At 40.1% G+C, this 26,929-nt stretch overlaps 1 protein-coding gene across 2 annotated transcripts in view; it reads right to left on the reverse strand.

Moving 5' to 3' along the window:
* NAV3 (neuron navigator 3) overlaps positions 1-26,929 on the reverse strand; it is a gene marked incomplete at both ends in the record, with an annotated part of 261,126 nt that overhangs the window by 86,613 nt on the left and 147,584 nt on the right. For both annotated transcript variants that reach the window (XM_084267744.1, XM_084267743.1), the window contains 3 exons: positions 15,446-15,565; positions 19,470-19,853; positions 20,377-20,485. In XM_084267744.1, coding sequence (XP_084123870.1) covers positions 15,446-15,565; positions 19,470-19,853; positions 20,377-20,485 — 613 coding nt within the window. The remainder of the gene's footprint in view (positions 1-15,445; positions 15,566-19,469; positions 19,854-20,376; positions 20,486-26,929) is intronic.

Consider the following 26,929-nt stretch of genomic DNA (forward strand, 5'->3'; position numbering starts at 1 on the left):
GATCCAAGAAGACATAACAGCAATATAGCACATACCATCTAGCTCATAAATTACTCCCAAGATTCAGAGACTAACATAAAGATGGAGATGGCCCCAAATGACTTCAATATATGGGGCAGGGGGACGGGGAAGTCAAACCACAAAAACCCTCATTGCAAAGAAATTCTTTCCCCCTTTCTGCACTAACAGATGATGGCAACACTTGAGTTGGAGAGCAGACTAGCAAGTGAGAGATGTAATAAAAATATAGCTGCAGACAGCAAAAATGTATGAAGCCTGTTGCAACTAATTAAGTTCCTGCCAATTTGGGAAAATTTGTCCCCATCACACTCCAGCCTTCTTGGCTGTCGCATTTGTTACCACCCACTTTGCAAAGCTGAAGTCATTTCTTTGAATGTTCCACATCAGCAGCATTTATCAGGACGTCAAAGGATTCTTTCCAAGCTGAATACTGACAACAGCCTTTCGCTATTTTGTCTCGCTCCTGATGAATATTCCTCTCTCCCAAAGTCCAGCCATTACACAACTGTACCAGAATGAACCCACATTTGCTGAGTAGAAGACATTGAAATATAAGCTGGAAAAAGACAGAGCTGATGAAATTGGCATGCTGGAGAAACATATGAGATTGTGAAAGCAAACCTGAAACCAATGGCAATCGTCTTCATAAATACAACTGGACAGCAAAAAAAAAAAGGGTTCTTGTATTTACTGAAGTGACAGAAAGGGAAGAGGGATAAAATAGTGACATTTCCAAATGGAACCATCTCTGAGCTATAATCTCACTATTAACAATGCAGTGGCGATAAATTTAAATAAGGGGATCACTATAGGAAAGTCTTATAGACAATTACTGAGTAACTAATAGAATGAAATATCTATCAACAAGGAGAAACAGAGTTTATTTTGCATTCCAGTCTACCCTTGAAAGGTAGAACTACAACAAAGGACTTGGCATTCTCTTTGGTAAAACAAAAAAAAGTCAACAGACGTTGCACATAAGAATGGAAGTAGCTGGAAAATGTGAAAAAAAAACCAAACACCACAACTGCTAGAGTACAGGAAAGGTAGTCAAACCTAAAAGACATCCCAGGACATATAATGGAATTCAATACTGCTTCAAAAGAAAAAAATCAAGGAGAAAGAAATGACCAATGCGATTTCAAAGTTCGAAGGTCAAAAAAGTCCTTTCTTGTAAAAGGAAACCGAGGAGGAAACCAATTAATAATATGGCTTCAGCCAAGTCTTGCAGGCAAGAGATAACGCCTGAGAAGAAGCATCGTGAAGTAATGCTATCCAAATGGGAATACAGAAGGCTTTTATAAAAATATCAGAGGAAAAAACTAGCATTAGGATCAGAAACCCATTAATGAGGGGGGGGGAGGGGGACTGACTTTAAATTAGCGGTGACTCAACCAAGGGAGTGATTTTTTAAAAAAATACCACAACAAGCCCCTGTCTTAAATGAGAAGAAAATAAAACTCAGGCAAAAGTTTGGCTTTATAACCCCCTTTCTTTACCTCTGATGATTTTCTTTTACAAAGATTTCTAAGATTTCTCTTGAAATTTACAGAGAAATAGCAGATGGAACATCTTCATAGAGAAACATCAACATAATATTAGTTCTCAGGAAATGCATGAATGATTCTATATGTTCTTGCCCAACAAATTATTTTGTCTCTGCCAAAAATAAGTCATTCAATAATATAAAAATGAAAATATACTGGGAAATAAAACAAGCCTTACACTTGTTTAACTAGTGGAAAATTAAAGGAACCTGAGCATTAAACTGAAATGTTATATAAAGACTACAATTTGCTACACACTTGATTATTTATTTTTTATTAAAAACAGTTGCTGCCATATGTTTTTGCAGAGCCTCTGATAATTAGCTTCATGAGATTTTGCTTTGATTAGGACATGGTTGTAGTGAGGTGGGGGTCCCTCTCTTCTCTCTGGTAGCTAGTGACAGGAAAAGGTGAAATGGTCTGAAGTTGCATCAGGGCAAGTTTAGGTTGGATATTAGGAAAAATTTCTTTACTGAAAGGGTTGCCAGATATTGGCACAGGCTGCCCAGGGAGGTGGTGGAGTAACCAACCCCGGATGTATTTAAAAGAAGAGATGTTGTACTTGGTGACACGGTCTAGTGTTGGACCTAGTAAGGCTGGACAGATGGTTGGACTCAACGATCTTGAGGTCTTTTCCAACCGAAACCATTCTATGCTTCTATGAAGCCGTCTGCCTTTTAGGGTTTGCACAAAGTCCTGATGGCACTGACACATAGACTTTGGTAAAAACTGGCAGCTAAATACCTATCCAAGAACTTTGAAACTGCAGCACAAAGGAAAATCAACAGTACTTTTTGACCACTGTAGCATAGTACTCTAAAGTCCTATGCTGATATATGTTTTTCCATTCCTGGCATAATACAGCAGTGATTTATCTTAATTTAATACAATTTTCCTCCTTTTTCTTATTTATCTGGCTACAAATTTATACACTCTACTCCAGCAGGTTAAATTTCTTGGACCATCCCAACTGTGCCCAGAACACATCAATGCCTTCAGGTCACGTCTGGATTTCCACAATCTGAGGATGCATGGAAATTAATGGAATGCTTTTTATAATTGAGAGCATCTCAAAGGGTTCTTGAGCGACCATTTGGCTACATGTAGCAGCTGGCAAGAGCTGAAGCATGAAGCTCAGGGAGCCACGCCACCTCTGCCGAGCTCTTAGGTCACTGTGAGCTGCCAACAGCCTTGCAGGGACACTCAGGCCTTGCACTGCACCTGGCCAACATCCTCTGCAACAGAGGGCCGATCATATTCCTCTGAAACTCATAGCATCCATGCCAAAAACAGACAAATCAGAAATACTTCCATTTTTTTTCAGAGAACAGCCTACAAAATAATTTCAGAGCATCCCAGCCGAGCTGGATGGGGATGCTGCACAGTCTTATTTTGCTGGCATACTAACCAGAGCCAAAGGGCAGCCATGCAGGCATGCATGCTGGACTCACCATGGGATATACGCCCTTGGGAACAGAGGTCTTAACATCCTTTTGATACATTTTATGGAATATTTCAGCAGTCTCCTTAGAAGACCTTTAGGTGTTAGGAGACGTATGGTAATTCTCCTTTGAGATATAATTTGTAAATATGGTTTACATTTTCTTCATGATGAAGTCCCTTCTCTGTTGTGTCTCTGGAAGCTTCCTGCTCCAGGTTCAGGCTGGCTAACAGGTCACTTTCAGACTGCCCATTTAATGTACAATCCTTTTGAAGAACTGCTTAGGAAAGTACTAAATCGTTTTCAGTACTCTCTGGCTGACTGGAAAGAAAATTTAGAGTGTTCTAATACAATCCTTTTTGGGAAGTTTTTAATGGCAAATAGCATATTGCAGTATGATATGCACTGGAGACCCATAAGCAAGCAGGCACCGTGGACGGCCCAGCATAGGAGCTGTTCCATCTTTTTCACTGGGTCTAAGAATTAAAATTCATACAGTAAATGTATGAAATATACTACAGACCCACAATATACTCGTGAGACTGTTTCAGCAAAAATACATATACATCTTCTAAAGTCATTGTGGTTCAACAAACCAGTGTTTATTCTCCTACGCAGAATAGAAAAAGAGGAGTAAGATTCATGCCTAACTGAGTTTTTTTAAAGAGTGAAAGCTTTGTGTGACATGTACATTAATCTAGAAATTTCCCCTGAGGGAATTCTCCGGAGTCACATGAAAAGGGAAAGCAATTTGCTAAATCTACAGCTTAGGCACCCAGCTCTTGAATCTAATCACATCCCTTTCAGGAAGACCTGACAAGACGTTCAGCATAATCTCTACATTATGGCACACTTTTGCAAACAATATTTGGGAAAAACATTCAAAGATAAAATAGAAGACGATTAACTGTGGATGACTCAGTTGTTTTAAGATCACTTAGGCGTAGTTCTGTTTGCCTAAAAGATGAATAGTAAACATAAAACTCTCCTTTGATAATCTAGGTTTATTTGCAGTTTTGTGACTTCTGTGGTGCAAGTCATCCCAAAATTATCAGATTGCTTACAGTCCTCACTTTTTAATCAAAAGTTCCATATATGTATTTTCCTAAGTTTTCCTACTTCTTTTTAGACCGTATTTATTTCCCAATAGTTTGCCTCAGGTTTTCAAATATAAATCCTATAAATCCAGGTGTGAGATACTTAAGTTGGGCTCACTCTTCCTAGGATTTATGTTGGGTTTGTGTCCAAACTTCTCCTTGCAAAATACAACTGAGATACCAGGAATAAAACAAGACAAGAAGGTTTTCCAGCAACTGGTAGCACAAGCAGCAGAATTTCCTAAAAAATTATGTTGGAGCCTTGATTAGTTTCCACTCAAATATATGAATTATTTTGCATAAAAATGACAACACTGCTATCTTCTAGATCTCTGAGAAGCTCAAAGGCTTTATTCCTTTGACAATTCAATATTGACAGAAATGAACTCAGTATTTGGGTTTTACTGTTGCTTCTATGGAGAAAGGACAGCTAATGTTTTTAGAGTGGGGGATGGTGGAGAAGATGCTTGCGGCTTTAAGACAACAAATAATACATCCTTCAGTTCCCCCTTGTCTCAGGGCCATGGTTAGTGAAAGAAACGGAGCTCCTGTCAAGGAAATTGTTATGGCTCCCCTAGTAAGCACTAGTCAAAGCCGTAACAGACAGAGGACCAATGCTGCACTGCTGACCAGCTACCTTCAGTATTTATTGCTTTTGTGCTGAGCTGTACCAAATAGCTGCAGCAGGTCCAAGAATCTGACAAAATATCACCAAAGCAGCAATTCCAAATTAATAAACTATCTACCATAAATTTTCTGTGATGTAGGCTGTTCTTACTTCCCACAGTGGGAATCTCCAGAAATTGAGTTGGACTTCTTGGGGCTCACTTACCACTACTCAGCAGTTCAGTGGCAGGCTGGAACGATGCTCATACGTTCCAGCCCAGTCTTAAAATTTTGCACATTGCCAATCCAATAGAACCATTCCAAGAGAAAATATGACAGGTAATTTTAGGGAAAAGAGCTGTTTAGGGAGATCTAGTGGAAATCTAGTTAGGATATTAACTTTCACAATTTATCTGGAAGGCTCTAAATTATCCTTGTCAACATTACTTTTAATACACAAAAAATTATTTTTCCTACATGCTTTTCCATCGAGTTTATCCAATTTATATTCATCTCTTTCTCAAGAGTACTGCTGTATCATTAATTTAAATGATTAAAGAGAGAAAGAAATATGTACAAAAGAGGGGATCATAAATTTCTTTCTACCCCGAACAAAGGGAAAAATACTTGTAAAATTGAGCCAATTCAGTTATTTTTTACGCATCAAAAGATTTGGGTCATACGTGGCACACTGAGGCAATTCTTTTATGGAAGGGAAGGATTTTAGCTGAAAGAGAAAAAAAATATATATTCTTTAACCTTAAAGAAACATGCTGATTTCTCTTTTAATAGCTATGCTGTACAGAAACTGTTTTTCCTAAAATGAAGCCTTTCTAAAATCCCTCAGAAGGCAATTCCTTCCACTAAGGGACTATCCCTTGATGACAGTATGTCATGTCATGCCATGGATGGTGTAATTATATAGAGGCTTGTCACTTCACTGTGATGCTCGACTAGAATTTCTTTTATTTAAAATTTTAAAGGAGCATGTTTTTTAGTTTTGTTTATTTCTTAAAAAAAGTCATGGTCCATCCTAACATAAACTGAAAGCTAGCTGTCCAGTGACATTCCTGGTATGGTGAATAGAAAGCGATAAGAGCCTCCAGATGGTGCTTCCTGAGTCCTGGTGATTATACACCTTTATTGATCACTTGCCTCTCATAAAGGCTTATATGTCCTCAAGTTGCTCCAGGAAGACACCACTCGTTAAATTTTGTCTCCTTGGGCTGGTAATAAATATCCTATAGAAAGACCCAAACTTAATCTAAAAAGAAAAAGTAAATGAAGGTAAGTACAGTCCGCCTTTATTTGTTGTGGTTTGTTCCTAAAGTTCACTGTCTTGCTGCTAAAACTGTGTGTGCATTCCTAGTTGGAAGCAACAACTTCTCTAATTTTAGACACTGGCTATCAATATTAATCTGTTTATTAATGAACAGTCATAAGATATGTAACACATAAATTAACGTTTTCTGTCTCTACGGTCTCTCTTCCAGAAACTGATTCAAATCCTATGCATTTGAAATATCTTATTTTAAGTCAGTATACTGACAAAAAACTGTAGAATATTATGAGAGACTAATTTATAGCAGTAAGATTTATTTCTAGATAACACAGTCTAAGGAATAACACCTGTTCTGTCAATTTTTGCACTTCCTAGGGCAGTACAGTTATTTCCAAAACTACACATACTTTAAAGCATTTTTTGCTGTTGTGGATTTACCTACAAAGCAGTTAATAGAGTCAGCAGCCATTTTATGTTCTATTCTGCAGTGTGAAACTGATCTAGAGCATAATGCATCCAAAAAGAAAATATAAAAGAAAGTTTAGCATACTGAAAATTAAAGCTGATGAGCACAGGTAACAGATTAAAACCTTTTTTCTTCAAGTAAACCGTAATTAGGCAAAGCTATCTTTAAAATTTCATTCAAATAATGTATTTTAGATTATTCAAACCACTAAGCAGGTTTGAATTATAGCTATAATGTAGCCTTTTGTAAAAAAAACTTGGGTAAAATGCATTGAGGGTTCCACTCTTTCAGTTTACACATCTGATTCTGTTTAAATTGTTATGACAATCTTTTGTTTACAAAGGAAATCTTTGAAGACTTAATATTTTAACAATTAGATACAGATGAGATTAGTGCTGTAACTTCAAAAGAAAACAAACTCCAAGCACATTGCTGCACCAAACATTTGCCCGTGCAGAGCTGAGGTTGTCACAGGGGGCTCCAGAGGGGCAGGAAGCCTCCACAACTGCGCTCCGAGAACAGATTGAAGAGGGAGGATCGTCTTTTCCTCTCTCCATCAAAAGAAGACTCAGAGGTGACAGAGTTAAGATTTATAAGTAAAATGTTGATACAAGCAAATGGAGGGATTTTTTTCAAAGAGAAAGGTTAACATATGTTGCGCCCCACAGAGAGCATCCTGCAGCGAGGGGTATTCTCTGCACTGGCTGGCAGTTTTTCTGCCACGCTGTATCCTTCCCAGATTTCCCTTCATGCTCCCTCCCTTTGAACAGCATCTTTAGCCAGCCTACAGGGTTGAAAGTCCCTATCTTTTCCCAGAAAATAAAAGGCTCCTGTATTTTTTAACCTGTACAGCCTCAGACACAGCTTTCTTGTAATTTCATCTAATCATAGATAACCCATGACCAGCTTTCAGCTGGAATCCAGCTATCTTTTTTAGTCACTAATGATGAAGTTACCTTGCAATGCAATTGCCAAGCCAAAATGTATGGAACATGGATGCTCCCCTGCAGCCTCGGGACACAGAGCAGTACTGTTTTGCTCTAAGAGCAGCTTGTTGCAAGGGACAGAGTCAAAACCTTGCCATTTCCCTCTGCCACACTGTACATAGCCCTAAGCTCAAGTAGTCGCACCTTTAAAATGCTAAGCTTAATTTAAATCTCTCCTTCCTTTCACCTACCTGTTTTCTCCACCTGCCAGCTAGGAGGAGGAACAGGTATTCAAAACCATGGTAAGCAGCTGTCTGAGCAGATCACTTTGCCCCTTTCTCATTACCTCCTGGGGGTATGAGGAAATGCACAGTGATGTGGCGCTCCATTTTCTTCCTGTTTCTCATCATCTTAGAGCTCTGCTGAGGCTGACACATCCAAATGTCCTTTAAAATGAACTTCTACCTAATAAATCCAAGGCAAAGGATTTTTATAGTGTTAAAAATTAACTGCTTTCTATGAAAGTGTGAGTGGGAACATTCTTACAATTCACGTTTTGTTTGCCAAGCATACGTGTATACACATACCACAAACTACCTCAATCTGGGAAGCAGCTATTATAAAACCACTTCTTTAATAAAGTACTTAAGTAAGAAAAAGAATATTTTACTCCTCAAGGAAGTAAGGCTCTCGAAGGAAATTTATAACAAAAGACAACTTAGTGATCTCAAGCTGCTGTATCTCTAGTACTAAATTATCAAAATCACCATTTTTATATTGTTTCATGAAGCATCTGTCTAAAATATGCCGTGATTGTTAAAGTTAGAGTTGTAATCTCAATTGCACCCATTTTATTGTAAATTCCAAAATTTTTCTTTTTTAATAGCCATGCAGGAGAATAAAATGACAACACCTTCTTTCCTCCAGACATCAAATAAATCAAGACGTTTTAAAGAACTTCCTAAGTTTCTTGATTTCAGAACTCAAATGTGTGTCACACAGGAGATTCAAGTTCTTTAATTTTATATTCAAGCCTGGGGTATTTTGGGTAATGATTTAAGTCTTGCTATCTCTGTTATGTTCTTACAAAAGGAGGCAGTACAGTCTTTACAATGAAGTACAGTGGTGGACCAACATGATGCTGCTGAAACTGTTATCTGTGTCTTGGGGAGTTGTTCTAAAATAAATACATCAGTACTCTCTTCAGAAGTAGATTACAATCAAAGTAAACTGTCTGCATTTTTCCTGAAGGGAAGTATTAGTAATCTGTTAACAAATGATAAAGTCCAGCCTGACTTCAAATAATATTAAAGTATCTAAACCAAACTTCAAGATAAGCAGCAATGAAGAATGCCAATAGGCTGCCTGACATTAATACCTAGTTCCACACCATCCCCTTTGAAAAAGTCAATTTGTGAGAATGTTAAATGTGTCAGCTGTAAACAGTCAGCCTTCAGTTTAATGACCCTACAAGCAAGCTCAGCTCAGCTTGTTTAGCATCGCACGAGAATGCAATTTGCTCCATTCCTTGCAAAATTTTAAAAAAAACTTATTTCCATGCATTTCTTTTTCATCCAGACTGAAATTAGTTGACATTGTCCCTCTGTCTGTCACTTGAGAAAAAATGAAAAAGAGAAAACTTCATTTGTCAGTCATTTCACATAATCACTTGCAGCTCGGTCTTGTCTTAAAGTAAACATCTGCCACACACTGCTCTTGCCTCTGCTGGATGTCATTTCCTTATGTAAGCTGGGTGCAAAGAAATGTGTCTGCAGACATGATACTGCAGGATCATGACAGTTTAACATACTAATGATGGCATGCTACCAATGCCATTTGTTTATGTCACTGGTACTACTAAAGTATCTGAAGCTAAACCCTCACACAGCTGTTAAATGTTTCCATGTTTTGGTTTGTGAATCAATGGGCAATTTCTATAGATATTTAAAGCAACTAAGGAAAAAAAAAAGGTCCAGTTGCTCTCCTTACTCTATACTGCACAAATCCGTACCTCTGAAATCATGAAACAAAGTCATAATTAAATACATTTTTTCCTACACCAGTAATGCTGTGCAAAATCATATAACTGAAAATTTTATTTTTCATTATGCATTTAAAAATAAGATATTTATCCTCAAAGGAGCCTGGATACTTAACAACATAAGAAGCAAAAAAACCCCGGGAGTGCTCCTTTTGACACAATTATTTTGCTCTTCATGCAAGGATACACACATATTTATGCTTTAGGTACTTAAATATAGCATCCTTAGTTTGTAGAAAAAATAAAACATGAGATACATAATGAAACAGATACTTCTACTGGTAACTTTCTCAATAGCCTAACAGATGCCAAAATGAGGAAAGATTTACACCAGAGATGATGAAAATGCAGGATCATTTGAGAATAATAAAAGGAAATGGTAGGAATGTTAACAGCAACAGCTGTGAAAAGAAATTATGGAAGATTAGAAGTATAGAAGAGAGCAACAACAGTAAAATCAGTTTAAAATTTAAATTGCTTCACAAGAGAGGCTCTTTAATTATGGTTTCTGAAGGTAGTTGAGCAATAACTGCAAAAATACTGAGGTATAGATACTTATTTCAATATCCTAAGAACCTGCTAATACTGCAAAATCAGAGACAGGAAAATTATACCAGATTACATGACTGGAAGAACCACGTTGCCTTTAAGGTCTGTAATGACTTTTTTTAGGTTGTGCTCAGTCACAGGCATAGTCAGTGGTAAAGGCAGAGCAAAGGCATAGGGCTTCTCCCTACACAGCAAAGTCAAGTTGTTGCAAAACAGTTTTGCCCAAGAAAGTCGTAGACAGCAAGAAGTAGGTATATCTACTTTGTGTTTTGTTATTTCATACCTGTGGGATGAACGTTTGTAGCACTGCCACAGACACCCATACCCAGAGTTGGACACAGCTGAAACGCTGGGAGACTGAGGCAGGGCCAGAGGGCTGAAGATGTGCACAGTGTCTATCACTAGCACTGTGCTACATACAACTCCTTTCACCATCCATAGCAAATCCCACACTTCCACCAGAAGCGGCAAAGGGAACAGGTAATATTTGCGCTGTGGCTGAGCAGTGATCACATCAACCCTAAACTGTGGGAACACGTGGCAGAGAGCACAGGAGGAGTGCAGTGCTGAAATATACGTTATGTGGAAGCACCTGGATAGCAAAGCAATACATAAAGTACTCCTGCCCACTGATCAGCATCCCAAAGGGTTAAACTCCAAACGACATCAGCCAGTTCAACATGCTGCCAAAACTATGGCAAGAGAATAGGCATTGTATTCTCTCAGGATTTTGAGTTACTGCTCATCATATCTCTCAGCCTTTTCTGATACTGCCAGTCCTATGAAACAGGGCTCCCAGTTCAATACTCCTTTGAACTCTGGAGAGGTTCCTTTTCCAAGAGTACAGTATTCCAACTCAAGGCTCATCTACTCAGACAAACACCAGAAGAAGACTTATAGCCATTCATGCAGGAAGTTAGTTAATAAACTACAGGCAAAATCTGGAATTATTTTATTATAATGATAATTAATAATGTATTATGGTGATTATGGTTTGGCTGAGAACAAACAGGCCCATCTGAGCTAGTCTGAGATAACTGCCAAATCTTCTGCACATGTGACAGATGGTGGAAGCATTTTAAAGACTCCCTGTGCACAAGAATTCTGTGTAACGGGGGCTCAGATTCAATGCAAGGGCAAAGTAGCTGATGCAGGTCATGGTAAAGCACACTAAGCAGCACAAACTACCTTTCAAGCTTTGGGTTTAATCTGAAGAAAAGGTGGGGGAAAAAAAATAGCACTTTCAGGGATGTGAGGGGAACACGGTTGCACAATTTACGTTGACTGTTGGCTGATAAAAGTGAAGAAAACTGTGGCTTTTGATACAATGCACTAAAGTCAGCAGGTATAGGGGGTGAAAGGACCATGGTTGAACCCAGTGGAGCTATATCCCCTTCTAAAAGTGTTTGTTTAAAATATCCTAACCATTTTTATGGGCAACACAGGGTGGTTTGGAAACAGTGCAACTTACTTTTCAATAAACCTTATTCTTCCCAAGAATATAATTCATTTTGTGTGCTTATGTCTAATCTCTTTTGGCTCATTTCACTTTGAAAGGGGTTTTGAACTCCAAGAACGTTCCTCAAATACTCCCTCTAAAAGTCCCAGAAGGCAAATGCTGGAGTGTAGAGGAGGAAGATGGAACAATAAATGAGAAGGAGTATCATACAACTGAAAACTCTCCCAGCAACATCCCAAGTTAAACCCGCTGCAGAGAATCCATCTTCCTCTCTAATTAATTTCTTATGGTATATGCAGCAAGGTAAGTTGCAAGGAACAGGCATTTATAGACCAAAAAAAGAATGATACAGCCGTTGACATCTGATGCTGCCAGCATCTCTTCGGCCTTTCCCTGAACCATTACAGTTCGTTCCCTAGAACAAGCAAATACCTTGTGCTTCTTTCTACACCACCGTGCTTTCCAGAGCAGTATGCAATCAGCACTTAAACCTTGGCTTATGTTGCATTCATGAATTTAGCTTTTTATGGAGTTGATCAAAGAGAAATTTAATATTATTATTTGCTTGAACTCTCTCAGGCTAGGTTTCCACATGGAGATCCTTCAACCCTTTGATTTTTAGCAAGAAGTGGAGATGCAGGTGCTATCTGAAACCAGTTTAGAGTGGAATCAAACTGTGGGCCTGACTGTCTTTTCTCATCAATTCCATGCTCTTAATTTCAATTATCTTTTTCCTGATTTTTCCATGAAATGAGAATCAGTCTGAAAGCATACATTTCCCAGAAATGGCATTACCCTTAGAGATGTCATCAGCCCACCTACCAGAAGAATAATATACTGCCAGATTATTAAAAAAAAAAAGTTTTAAAATATAAGCAGAAGCTGTAATTCCAGTTGTCAGAGAAACCCGGAGCTCAGTTTTCAGGAAGAACATGGGGTTGCTGTCAGCAAAAGTTGCTGGCTCTAGGGAAGGACAGAACACTGAAATTTCTCTCCTGGCTGCTATTGTAAATCAGATTTTTGCAGCATATCATTTATTTTCTGCCTGCACAGAGATGCCAGCAGAGTCCTTTAGAACAGAAAGGCCAGGGCAAATCATGCCAACAATAAAAAAGGCTTCTACTAATGATACCATAGAGAAAATGTCCTTCACGTATCTGCAGGGATGATAGGAGAATAATCCTCTTTCATGGAAGTTTCTAATACCAGGAGCAAGGCATACCTTGAAGCCATGACACAAATCATATTGTTTTTTATTTATAGTTGGAAAAATAAGATCTAAAATGCTATGTGAGAGAAGATGAAATCTCAGGTACCCATGCTGTGTGGAAGGACCAAAACCTATCCTGCCAAACAAAGCAAGCATCTCAGTGACCTCAGTATTGCTTTTTCACCTGATTTCATATCATAAATGTGACATGACATGCATTGTTGAAAATGAGCATAAACAAACTTTGTGTGTCTAGTGTCTGACCTAATACGGGGTCGTGAGGGTGGGGGTGTGACCTATTTTGGCAAGCATTTGTATTCTTACCATCAGAACATATACAAATATTTTTTTCCACTTCCTAAACACCTTTTTGCTGCTTAAAGGAATGGCATACACTTATATACAAAAAACCATCTATGTCAACAAAGCACAATTAAGGTTGTAAAAAGGTTGCCAGAATTGTCTGAACATCTGTAATTTAAACCCCTCATGCCTATGCACTACAAGTCTAAGTTTTTAATTCCATGATAGTATATACTATGTTCCATGACACCTTGTTTAGAGGGTCAGAAGAGCACAAGAGTCCAGCTTTCATTCTTTGTGTTAAGGGAAAGCAGCCATGTTGAAGTAAATCCTACTTCACATTTTTAGACTTGAAGCTCAAAATTGACTTTGGGGCTTGCTCATGCAGCTTGCTAATGGCGAGCAGTTCACAAATGCTCAATGAAGATGTAATATATTGAGCTTTCAGTTGTTGAGATCAAACAAATCTTTCCTGAATACGCATGAATTTCTTTTTTTTTCTCTAGAAATCTTGTATCTTGCATAAAATTGGTCAATTTTTCACTCAAGCCAATATAATCTGACAAATTTGAAGTCCCTGCTGCACAAACTGGCAAGCAATAGACTTGGAGATGAAAGACTCGGAAACAGCAGAGTAGTTTTTAGCGCAACGTTTTTAGCCAGTCTGACAAAGTTGTATAAACAAACCAAAACAGATTTGCTACTGGGAAATGCTGGACAATCTCATTAACTGAGAACTGATGATGTCCTCCCTGTGGTTTCACATGTGGTTAAACATGTATGTACCTGCACGCTATATAAAACAAATTAACACATACATTACTAAGTAACACTTCAAACAAATCAAACACTAAGTGAGCAGTGTCTAGAGCTTGAGGAATACTATGACACATTTAAAAAAAAACCCTTAGTTTGGACCTCTTTTTTTTTTCCTCAGGGAAAACGGACATGGTTTGAAACACGGGTGTGAATATTGCATGGTGGGAAGAGCTCTAATAACATTATTTCCAGGTGAAAAAAAAGATACAGAACATACAAAAACGTGGGTGATGGAAACATTTCTCTGTCTTTAATTACATGACTCCCAGTCTCGAAAATTTCCACCCTCCCACTTTGAGCGTAAGGTTCTTGTTCTCACATAGAGAGCTCCACAAAAGTCCCTCCTGCCCACATCTTATTTCTCATTTTCTCCTTCTGTTACTGCCTGAGTTCTATCCAAATTATTTCCTTAAATGCCTACTGTACGCTTTCTCTGGTCTTTCCATCACGTCAAAGATTGCGTTCCAAAGAACTGAGCTGTGTTCATTTGAGTTGCCATCTAAAATAAGCTTTTTCTGCAAAGTCAAGAAATGCTAATATGGCAGCTAAAACAACCTTCTTTTTTAAGTAACTGGTTCTCTAGATAAAAATTCCCTTCTTTATCCTGATGTATTGCATGCACTGTTTGACTAATGCAGACCACCCCCAACTTGTGTCATAGGCCTATTTTCACCAGAAAAATGTGAAAAGTAAAAATTATGTAATACCTAGATGAATATCCTAAAACTTCTTTAATTTGCTGGGTTTGTTGAAAAAGAGCCACTCCATGAACCTTTTCTCCCTTCCTGATTAAATAACCTGGGTTTTTTTCCTTCCCCTTAAAGGAAACTTGATTTGAAAAAGATGGGAGTGAAACCATCCCTCTAAAACAGAAGACTGACAAATTTCCCAGCTACTCTGTATCTACATGATGCTCTGACCAAAACCCCAGAGCTGAAAGCACCCTCTAAACAGAGCTGAAAGTTCTACAAAAGTTGGGTTATGAATTTTTATTTCTGAGACATGGATACAAGCTGCCAACAGGAATCTACTTCAAACTCAAGGAAAGGAAACAGAAAATGCTTGCCTAGTCTGCAGAAGTACTAGTGGGAGCATATTTTTAGGCTCACACCCATACATACGTGTGTAAGGGAAAGATGGTGGTGTTTCTTTTTTCACACTGCACAGACAAGGGAATATAACCCCACTTCTCGCTTCCCACTGCTCATGGGTGCTGCTGCCTTCTGACACCCACAGAGCGCAAAATGGATGGAGAAGATTAGGGTTCTGGTTCTAGCCATCTCCAAATGCATGTTCTGACCCGCTTCTGAGCTCTTCGCCCAAGCTCTCCGCTGTCCAGAGGCAATATGTATTCTCCCTACACCCATCAGCTGACAAGGCAAACTGTAAAAATCACGTCCTGTTTCAGAGATTCAAGACTGCAAGTAAGGTCTAGGCTTCTTCATCTTTTCCATCTTCAACAATCCATTCTTCCTAAGGCCCCTCCCCATGTGAGAAATTCGGGGGTTTTCCCCACTCACGGTGTTTGGCGCTTTTTGTGCTCAGAAACCTAGCAGCCACGAAAGCTTGCTGTGTCTTGCTATTCCATAGCAACAAAATGGTGATATATTAGCAGGTATGAAGGATGAAAAATATTTGTAAAGCTCAGATAGCTTTTTACTTAGCAAAGCACTGTTACCTGTCTGCATCCACAGTCACATCATGAACCCCTCTCTGAATCACGTCTCGAGAGGCAGCTAGGTCTGGTATTCGGTTCAGACTTCTTGTATATAGGTTGAGTCCTCCATCTGTCATGTACCTGAAAATAAATGTGTGGTCAATCAGTGGGAAATGCAGCCATCTGGCAACCATGTTTCACTCTAAAGTTAATGGGCTGTGGAATTCAAATGTTTAAGGTACGGGCTGTCCTATTAGCTGGTAGCCTTACGCTAAATATTCTTACTTTGTGTGCCCAGCGCAGAGAGATCAGATATATGACTATTTTCTAGGATCATATGCCTTTTTCTGTGATGCCTTACAGGCCAACCTGTTTTACTGAAATATATTTAGACTGAAGCCTTCAAGTATTTTCAGAAATGTTAAGTGCATTTTAAGTACTGCAGTTTTGTCAAAGAGCAGCAGAAGAAGCATAACCGCAGTTAAAAAAAAAGGGAAAAAAATCAGAAAAAAAAAATCAGTAGCATTCATCTACATGGGAACAGAAATTGAGAACCCAATAGGCCCTGCTGGGATGCAATTATTCAGACATGAAAGAGAGATCCACTGAAGCCCTTACAATGACATTTAAGAAAGTCTCTATCTCTGCTCCTTTTGCTTGATTTCCACCACTTACCGTTATAATGAATGACTAATGAATCGAAAAGCAAGTATATTGCTTCTTACTCACTAGATAACCATTAAAAGTTCCTGAATTTCAAGCAGCAGCAATGATTTCTGGAATGCCTACCTACTGTTTAGTTATTTCTATGATAGGTCTTGGTCCTTATAACTGAGCTGATAAGCCTGTCCCTCTCAAGACTAGTCCATTATTTTCTCAAAGGACCTTTCATTAAGCTGTTTTCCCTCTTAGGCTCTTGTTTTTTTACATTTCCCTCTGTCAGGTTTGGGTAACTTTAACACTGCAACCTAGCACAGAGTTTGCACAAGTTTATTTGTGAAGGACCACGCAGATGTATGGCACATAACATCGTAGTATACATACCCAGAAAAAAATAATAAATGGTATCACAGAATCACAGAATCATAGGGGTTGGAAGGGACCTTGACAGATCATCGAGTCCACCTCCCCTGCCAAAGCAGGCTCCCTAGGACATATTGCACAGGGAGGCATCCAGACAGGTCTTGAATATCTCCAGAGAAGGAGATTCCACAACCCCCCTGGGCAGCCTCTCCCAGGGCTCTGTCACCCTCACTGTGAAAAAGTTCTTCTGCATATTGATTCGGAACTTTCTGTGCTCCAACTTGAGGACATTGCCCCTTGTCCTGTTGCCACAGACCACTGAAAAGAGCCTGGCTATTTGCCCCTGTGTCCCACACGTCAGATCTTTATAAACATTGATCAGATCCCCTCTTAGCCTTCTTTTCTCAAGGCTGAACAGCCCCAGTTCTTTCAGCCTATCCAGGTACGGCCTGACCAGGGCAGAGTAGAAGAGGAGGGTCCTTTGACCTGCTGGCAACACTCCTTTTGACACACCCCGGGATCCCACTGACCCTCCTAGCCACCAGGGCACACTGCTGGTATACCTCAGTGAACCTACTCAAGGTAAAACTTACAGGCTTACAGAGGTAAGCGTACTCCCAATGCCAGGATGATGGCTAAAACGATCTACCGGAGTTCACTCCTGACTGAAATAATCTTTAACACAGGTTCTCCTTGAGCTGTGAAACAGTGCCACTCAAACCCATCTCTCAGTTGCTGTTTGCATCAGAGTACACAAACATTTAACTTTAATAGCTCTACATGAGTGCCAGGCACAAGCCAAGGCATGTGCACAAACACACACACACACACACATACCCCTCTGCTGCCGCTCCACACGTGCTACTGGCCCTCTCCTGGCAGTTCCTTCTGGGAGCTGATTTAATTGAAATCAACTGTCCCAGACACTGTGGTGGGGCCAATACAGCAGCTCAGGAGCACCAGCCTCCACCCCCTACGGTTTGGGGAGGGTGAAACGATGCAGATTTTGATAGCAAAGCTGCAACAGCGTAGCCTTGTGTGGCAGCTACAATTTGAGAGAGCATCCTGTCTTTGGATGGAGGCAACCTCAAGTGCATTAAGACACAAAGGGTTGTTTTCTTTTTAATTAAACTCTGAGCACTTTATGCACTGGTAAGATTTGGCCAGCAGTTCAGCAAGGGATTTCTGACACCTTGGGACCTGGAGTGTCCAGAAGGTGACTCCACATTTGTTTTCAAAGGTAAATGAACAGTCACACACCAGATTTATGCTTTCATTAAAGACAAAATTTAGACTTTTTGACTGATTATTTAGCTAGAGGTGAATTATGCAGTAGGTTCTAGGGCTCTAGAATTGCAAATTATATTTAGCTGTGGTTTGAATGCAATCCAGTCTGTATGGGGTTTTTTTTCCTGTGTAAGGACCGAATGGAGAGACTTAACAAGTGCAACAGGCCTTCCACACCCTGATTTCTAATTACTGTTGCATTCCTGTCCCCAAGTGTTTAAAGTAATTAAACTGATAATGGAAGAAGCATAAAGGAAATAAGACTTTACATGCCTCAGTGAATCCTGAAATTTCAGAGCTTATTAACTTGTTTTTAACATTTACCACACGTAAAAATGTTAACTGAGCACACTGCAACTTACTGTCTATTGAGTCACCCTTATTACGGATGCAAAGAAAAGTCACACAAGATGACTATATTCATTCTCTAATGTGATAAGCTAATTAATACACCTCATCAGGCACTGCAAAGGATTCCCCTATCTTTTTTTTCTTTTTAAAAATAAACCCATCCATCAAAGGCAGCATATATGTTTCCTTTATGATAAAAGGTCTTCAGACATTAAAGTACTATGTTTTCCATATATCTTTTCTCAGTTCTAGCACACATGAATACGACATCCTACTTGACAGCCACTAATGCTATGCCATGGACAACCTTGTCAGCAGTGCTCCGTTCACAGATCACCGAGACAGTGCTCCATGGAGATAGAAGAATATGCTATCTTTATAGCTATGCTTTTTGTAGAGATCTATCTTTGGATGGAGCTTGAGGTGACACTCTACTCTAAAGAGAGCTTTGATCATAGACTTACATTTGCCCTTTGGAACGTATCATATCCAATTTCATCAGCCACTATTCACTAATCATAGCCATACTTCAAACTAAAAGATTAGATTGACAGCAAGAGTCCTAAATTTATACAGAGTGGAGCAGTGTGGCATGGCCATGCAACATGACCTCAACCACCAAGCTGCCTCAAGATGCCAACAACAGCACTGAACAGTAATTTGAGTAAAACAGTAACATGGCTTGGTTTTGCTTGGTTTTTGTTTGGTTGTTTTGTTGTTGTTGTTAAATGATGCTTTAGTTGTTCTACCATACCACAGGAGTAGTGTGGCTTATATTCCGAGGTTGATATAAGAATTGTTAAACAGTAATTTGAAGGACAGGGAATGCAACCCAAAAATAATTGTCATTCTTCCTCCTGGGTAAGCTAGGAGGGCGATTTATTCTTTTATGAAAAGATATTCCTACAGCTCAGACTCTATGCGCAGTTGAAAAACTCCAATAAAGGCCTGTCACCCAGACTATACGAGACAGTATCTGAAGTGGAAACAGAGAAAGTCAGGGCTGTCAGCAACTTCTTTTTATCAGGTGCATCCAATACCATATCTACCATCTCAAATAAAACACAAAAATACCAAAAGAAGATCCATCCCGGGACAAGCAGTGCAAAATAATGGTTTACCAAATAACAGAAATTCCAGTAAGTAATAAGTACTACCTGAGCTCTTATAGAAGTTCACAGCAAAATCATCTTGATGTTCAGGAAGAGGAATTTGAAGGCAACTGAGAACATCACTGGCAGCTATGGGGCTTTTTTTTGTTTTGTTTTTTTAACACATACATTTTTATGTTGCAACCATAAATCAAGTTCCACCTGTGTGCCAGAGTTTATTAGAAAAATCCTATTAAACCTGCAAGTTCAAATGGGGAAGAAGTGCTACTTACCCACTGTTGATGTCATCAGCTCTGAGGCTTTTCCCAAGAATGTCCCCATCGCTCATGTAGCCGCCAACATCAACTTCAGAGGACATGTCCAAATCACCAGTCCCCTTCTCGCTCATGTCAATCTGTGAGATATTTCCAAGGCGGGAAACAGCTGCCCGGCGAAGCGGGGTGGTGTACATGAATCGAGATGGGTCTGTGTGGATGAAGCGACTCGCGCTGCTGCGAGGATAGCCGGCCCCCAAGGACGGGGCATCTCCTGCCTGCAGCCGAGGACTGGCCTGCCCCAGCCTCCAAGTCACTGGGGTGGACCGGCTTGTCAAGCTTGGTATGCTTCTCCCGTTCACCTCAGTTGTCACAGTGCTGTCAAAAGTTGTCTCCAACGTGCTGCCAAACAAAATGGAGAAGTCAGTGAACTGTGCTTTCTCTGTTCCTGAGAGACGAGGAAAAGCAAAGGCTGGAGGAAAGTGCCTTTTTCAGAAAGTTCTCTCTGTGTGTTTCTCCATATGCACACACATGTCTGTGTATACAATAACCCCTACTTATAAGATACCCTACAATCATCTTTATAGTTTTCTAAGTAGATATATACGAAATGATAACAATCTTTGCAGATATTTTTATAAGCCACTTTGACAGTAAAATATATCAGTGTGGCATTTAAGTCATTGAGGCAGTCTAGCAAACAGTATGGTTTTCCCTTGCAAGCCTCTAATTCATAGAATTATAGAATGGTCTGGGTTGGAAGGGACTCCAAGGATCAACAGAGTTCCAACCCCCCTGCCACAGGCAGGGTCACCAACCTCCAGGCATGATCCAGACAACATTGCCCAGGGCGTCATCCAACCTGGCCTTATTCATCCATCCTAATCCACCCAGCAACTAGCAATACCCAGTAATACCAGTATACCTGTGGCTTATCTGGGTTCCTCTAAGGCTGGACATAGTTTCTTCCAAATTCTGTCTCAGGTCTGCTATATTCTTTACAGTTCTCATTCTTCTCGTTTCAGGGTCTTCCCCTGGAAGAAAACAGCAAAATCAGCATAAATTTTAGCAGGCACAAGTGTATGAGGTTGAATAAAGTGCACGCATGTATACACAGCTGAGAATACATGCATGGGATTTTAAATAGGTCCGTCCCTTTAATCTTTTAAAAAATATAACCTCATCCTTTCAGTAATAAAACACACACAGTCTTATAAATAACATGTGGTATGTGAAAAAACCCACTGAAAAGAGTCCTGGTGAAGTATCCCTGTTAGGGCCCAAATCTATTAATGAAACTCAGATTTACAGCATTGGGATTTTTATCCTCTGTAATCAAGGCACGATGCGGCCCCAGACCACTCGATATGTTACACATCCCCTTTTTCCTCCTTGACATTTTACATGACTTGGTAGGAAATAAACCCACAGTAAATCTGTGTCTGGAAAGAATTGGGATGACTGTTACAACAACTCTTCAGTATGCACTTAACATCCAGGCTATTTCAAAGTACTCTAAGTCAGGCACTTAATAAAGCATCTTTCCTGAACTGTAATGGTTTCCCGAAGGGGGAGATCATTCTTCACCTGGGATAAAAAAAATAAATTCATCATGGGATAAAAATCTGAACACTCTAAGCACATGTGTCATCTATATAGATAGAAATTTTAACAGCCTTCAGGGATCACTTGTGAAAAGCTAGTCTGGTATCTTGAATAGTGAAACCCACAGAACTTCACCTGGAACATCCTGGATACTGTTCACTTTAAAAAAAAAAAAGAAAAAAGTTATAGATTATGTGTTACAAAAGAGAAACATAATAAGCTTCAAAGCAACCTCTAAAAGTCATACATGAAGAAACAAAAATGTATGTTTTCTAGTATATACAATATCAAGGAATTTTAGATCCTTTTTCTTTTGGAGCATAAGAGCATTTCTAAAGATAACCTGTAACAAAAGTCACAGGAAATTATTATGATAAGGTAAAAAGATCTCAACACAACATCTGTTTAAAGACATGGGAAAAAGGTTGACTTGCCCCAGAACTACAAATATAGGGTTAACATTAGTTTACAAAAAGCACTGGGTTACACATACAGTGACATTTATTTCACATATAAGGGAGGATCAGCAGAAGCAAACTATATTTGAGCAATGGCTCACTTAAGCACTTTAATTTTGAGTTTTGAGTAAAGGATGAAGCCTTTGAGCTAATCTACAAATTGAACTGCTACTGTACCCTCTACTGCAGTCCAGGTCCTATTGCTCAAAGCCTCTGCAGGCAGGTAAGAAAAATCCCAACTCCTGACATTAAATGGGAATAAATTATACCGTATATATTCCATATAACCTTTAGTTCTATCCTGAATAGAATACACGGTATGAGCCAATATACCCTGCAGTTGTGGCTCATTGTCAAGCTATCTTTAACAGCAATGCCAGTTTGAGGTTTTACCATCTGCTCTGCCACAGCTATGTCTTCCATCATCATCTTGCTCCAGCCAAATAGTCCTTCAGGAACTGCTGTTGCTTGTTTGTTTGATCACACCAAACAAATTCTTCAGTGACTGAATGATCCTACAGTCCACAGACCTCTGGGCTGGCACAATGAACTGACAGTAGGATCAACACCCAGACAGGGTGGAGGGAAGAAGCGGGGATACAGGCCCAGCATTGCTCCCAAAGTCTTCATCTCCTCCGCCTGCACCCTGAAGACACATCCAATTCTCAAAATTTTGCTCTATAAAACGAGCTACCTGCGTGTATTTTCACATGTAACACCTCGCAGGAGGCAAGTGTTCACACTCTGAAATTACCACAACTACTCCTGTGTTTCAAGCTAGATGTGTTCAGTCAAGCCCCTTGCTGATCAGTGTACCCACGGATCCCATGTACTTTTAGCATCCTGCACCATCCTGGAGATTTCCATGAGGCATAAGGGTTCCTGCCAAGAATAAGCTGGAGACCATTAAATCCCATTGGATTCATCTTGTTGTTGAAAGCCCAGGCTGCCCATGTTGCATACGGTCACTGTTGTTTGCCCACTCCTCCAGCAAACACACTCATATTCACTTCCAGGAGCACATTATATCCCTGCCGTAACACCTGCATGGGGAAGACCCAGGCCCTGTTTGTTACCTCCCCTGCCTCAAACCAGAGGTGACCCAGCAGTTTGCAGGTATAACACAAGTTCCTGTTACACACAAACCCAAAAATTCCAGAGTGTAAGCAGGCAGGATTACAAACAAAGCAATCCTTTACCTTTACATTGGTTTGAGGAACTGAATATAACTCACTTGCACTGACTTTGCCCTTTCTGTCTTTGTTTATCCTTGTCAGATGTCCTTTGCTGTATGTTAACACTGCAAATTCTTGCAGTAAAAATGACAGCAACTGTCTTTTTTAATATATATTGTACAGTAAATAGCATAACAAAGCCTTAAGGTATAATTGCAATACAAAAAAAAAAGGTATAGATATATGGCAAACTGCCAAAATATGTTTTCACAGAGAAGAGTATTTCACTTGCAGACAAATTGTACTATAAAAGGGGTTTTATTCTGTGGTGGAAAGGTGAAAAGTTTGAGGTCTAATCTCTTCTGATCCCTCAGTGACACAAATGGTAATTTCATTTTTTTCTAAGAAAGATACAACTGGAGTTTTATGATCTTGAATTACTACATGGTACTACACACAAAATCCACATAACTAACTATTAAATGTTTTTAAATAATTATTTTTTTCCCATCCTTCTCTTGAGCCTGAATCAATGGACTCATGCTGTACCAGGGATGAACAAGTCACAAACTATAAACAGTTGAGCACGATGATTGAGAAATCTGCACAGAGTGCAAGATCCACAGACCTCACTTACATCTGACATTACCTACATTTTCAGGACAGTGCTACATCAAGCCTCCCTCTGTGCAGAGTACCATAGGGATGGTGGGTTTCTGCTGAAAGCTAGCTCCACCATGCCTGCTAGAAGAGACACTACGGGCTGGATTGGGACACACGGTACGGGTTCAAATGAAGCCCAAAGGGAGACTCCCCCAGGCACCTTCTTGCTTATGAATACGGTCCACCATAACCATAGAATCGATCCATATTTGCATGACTTGACAAGCCAGAGAGCACTGCTGGTATGTTATCTCATGTGATCCTGGTTTGTATGCTGAGGACAAGCCATTCTATATCTTACCTGGAAATACTGGGATCAGAAAGACTAAAATCAGGATATCCTGGAACTTTCTGTCAAAATTCTGTTCCTCTCACAAGACAGTCTGATGCAAATGTTTAGTGACCCCATGAAATGAGGTCACTCACTGACTGCTAAAAAACAGTTGTAGCTTCATGATTTATATTAAAAATGAATATTCCGAAAGATTGTCCCCAAATCCTTGCCTATGAATAGTGAAACATTACAGATTCCCTCAATAAATTTCTACAGCACGCTTTAATTTCTTCCTATGTGAGATACATCCACAGGAAATCAAAACAAACATTTTAAAGAAATTGTTAGGTTCAACTTTTACAGTCACATTTCTAAAGCTTACCCATAACTGCACATTTAATAATCCTGTTCATGACCATTTCAGTACTTCTGCAGATGTAATTAGAGCCCAAATCAGATAAATGGGAGAAAAATAATTCCATTAATTGCCTGATTTTCAAAAAAGTATTTATAAATAATAAGCAGCTGCCCAGACAATTGCCCACTCCTGGACATTTACTCCATTCACAAAGGAAAGTACCCGTTTTACTCTGCAGGTGGGGAAGCTGAGGCGCACGAGAGAACAGGGATTTGCTCAGGGGAAGGCAGCTGAAGAGGACCAGGGGCAAGGGGAGGGCTCAGCTTCCTTTGCTAACAAGCCTCTAATCTCTAGAAGTCCCTTTCAGCATACCGGTGTAGTCTAATAATAAAAGGTATGCATAAAAAGAGAATTCTTGTTTCTTTGTTGTTTCAAGATGATAGCTTTTTGCATGACACACGCAGCAAACATTTTATCCTGAATGCTTCAACACAATCAGGGCTAACACAGCCACCAGCAAAGAAGCTCCAGGCTAGGCACATGCTACATAACCTTGGAAAAGCAAGCAGCCACTTCAACCATTTGACTGGCTAAAGAACAAAGCTTTGTGAATGAACACTTTGAGTGTTCTTCTAAAGGGCTGAGAGATGAAAAGTAAAGCCAGTAACACAGAAGCCTTTTGAAGCACCTATGACTGAGAACTTCAAATGCTCACTGAGATAACAAAACTGGGTATTTAAACTAAATTGAAACCCTGGCGCTCACAATTCCATGTATAAGGGTGAAATTATCAGCTGGGAGCAGGGGGAAGGGAGAAGCAATACTGGAGGGACAGTTTGTAGGTGGGCCAAGCCATTTTCAGTCTAAACTAAACCTTGGATACAAGATTTCCATTTTAATTTCACAAGAACAATTGTCTTTAAAATTAAATCATTCAGGAGTAAACTAATAGCGTGTCAATGTTTCACCTTATTTTTCCAAACAGCTAAGCAAACTGCATTCATGACCTGCTGCTGCCCATGCACCCATCAAAAGCGATTTAGACATTTCATACAATCTTTGGAGGTAAGGGTAGGCAAACAAGGAAGGAATGGCTAGACCCTATTTTTGCATACTATTGCAAATAAACCCAGTTCTGTCTCGTGAAATCACTGTCAAGATCAAAAATCTGCTCCATGCAGATATGTGCTAACATTTGGGTCTCCTGCCCTTCCTGATGTCAAACCAAAGTTAACTTACCTAAAATATCAGTATAAAGGACCTGTTCTAGGTCCCCCAGCATTGTTATTATGACATCTTCATCCAGATGTGCAGTCCCTTCACGCAAACAGCCCTCCTCCTCTTCCTCTGCCCAGTTCCGGCTGGGGAAATGGGACGTGCAGGATGCAGTTTCATCATCTGATTTTCCCCTCTCCTCATTGTCAATCTCAAAGCCTTCACCTGTATGCTGGTCTCCAGACCTCCGGGACGTCCTGCTTCCAGCAGGTGGTAGCACCTGAAACACTTTGGGTGCGGTGAGGCTGGAGTAGCAGAGAGAGTGCACTGACTGTGAGAGTGCCTTGGAAAGGGAGCCTCTGCTCCCAGCTTCTGCCTCCCGCTGATGGTAACTCTGGCTGGACTTGGAGGCGTTTCCAAACCAGTTCTCCCTGTACGAGTATCGCCTCTTCTCCCCTTCGCTGATGAGCGTGAGATTGGTTAGAGACTTCTGCTTCTGAAGGCGAACACACCCTCTTCTAACCTCCTTGCCTTTAAACACCGACAGTTCTGCGGAGCGCTGCATCGTTCCGGCTGGGGCTTCACCTCAATTAGATCTCATATTCCTGAGGTGGACAGCAGCTCAATTCTCCCAGAAGGTCTGGGAGGCGATCCCTCCAGCACGGCAGGCTGCACATCCCAGGTAGCACACACTTGCACTCGCAAGGAAAAGCACAGCTCAAACATGCAGTGTACGTACTGTAAATGACTAGACAGGCACAGTCATTTTCTTTAAAATTACGCTGCTGTCTCTGCTAAGCCACTTCTCTCCCGTCACATTAATCTGCAGTACTTACAGTCATTTTCACTTGGATTTCTCTCAAGCAGAAGAGAGTTGATCAAACACTCTGCTCCAGCACAGAAGTAATCCCAAAAGCCAACCGTGTTTTCCCCTCTCCATCCAATCACCAGTCTCATCGGAACGGTGGGCCTGCATCGCTGTCTACAGCTGCTGCCTTCTGAAATCCAAAGTAGGCACAAGTGCTGTCTCGGGCTTCCTCCCCCCCTCTCACCAGATCATGACTGATCCCAGCGCACGGCTCTTCACTTTAGATGGGCTGACACAGAACTGCAAGTACAGCCTCCACGTCAGAGCTCAATAAAGAGCCAAAATTAACCACTGAAGCAAAGCTCTGCACAAGCCTCCTTACATTTTAGTATTCAACCTGCATTCCCAGATATATGACTCTTCTCTGCTACTGCAGTGAATGCTGCTGGCTGCCATGGCAGCAAACATCCTGGTGAATTAAACCGGAGACACAGAAGCCTCTGCCCAGTTTACAGTGCCACAGGTTTCAAGACACAGCTTCACCTGAGCGGGATGCTACAGTAACAGACCTAGCTCACAGTCAAATCCTATTTTTTCTCCCCGAAAGGTAAGGATGACAAACTATTTCTTCCATATCACTGCTACCCCCTATGCAGGAAGCTAAAAGCAGATTTGCAAAGGGACCTTCAGTCTTGCAGTTTCTGCTCTAAATAAATAAATAAATTTAAATTAAGATGATAAAGAAGCTAAAAAAAATGGACCACAGCAGTTCTTACCCTGTAAGGATTATAAAAAGGAATATTTAATTTCTTTCTCCTTAAAATATGCCTTGTTTGCATCTCTGTGAAATTCAGAGGCTAGTATGGAATTAAAAAGCTTTAATAAAATCATTGCTTCACTATCTTCTGAGGAAAACCTATTA

This window comes from Gallinula chloropus, assembly GCF_964237585.1.
Source record: "Gallinula chloropus genome assembly, chromosome: 1".
In the NCBI taxonomy this organism is placed as follows: domain Eukaryota; kingdom Metazoa; phylum Chordata; class Aves; order Gruiformes; family Rallidae; genus Gallinula; species Gallinula chloropus.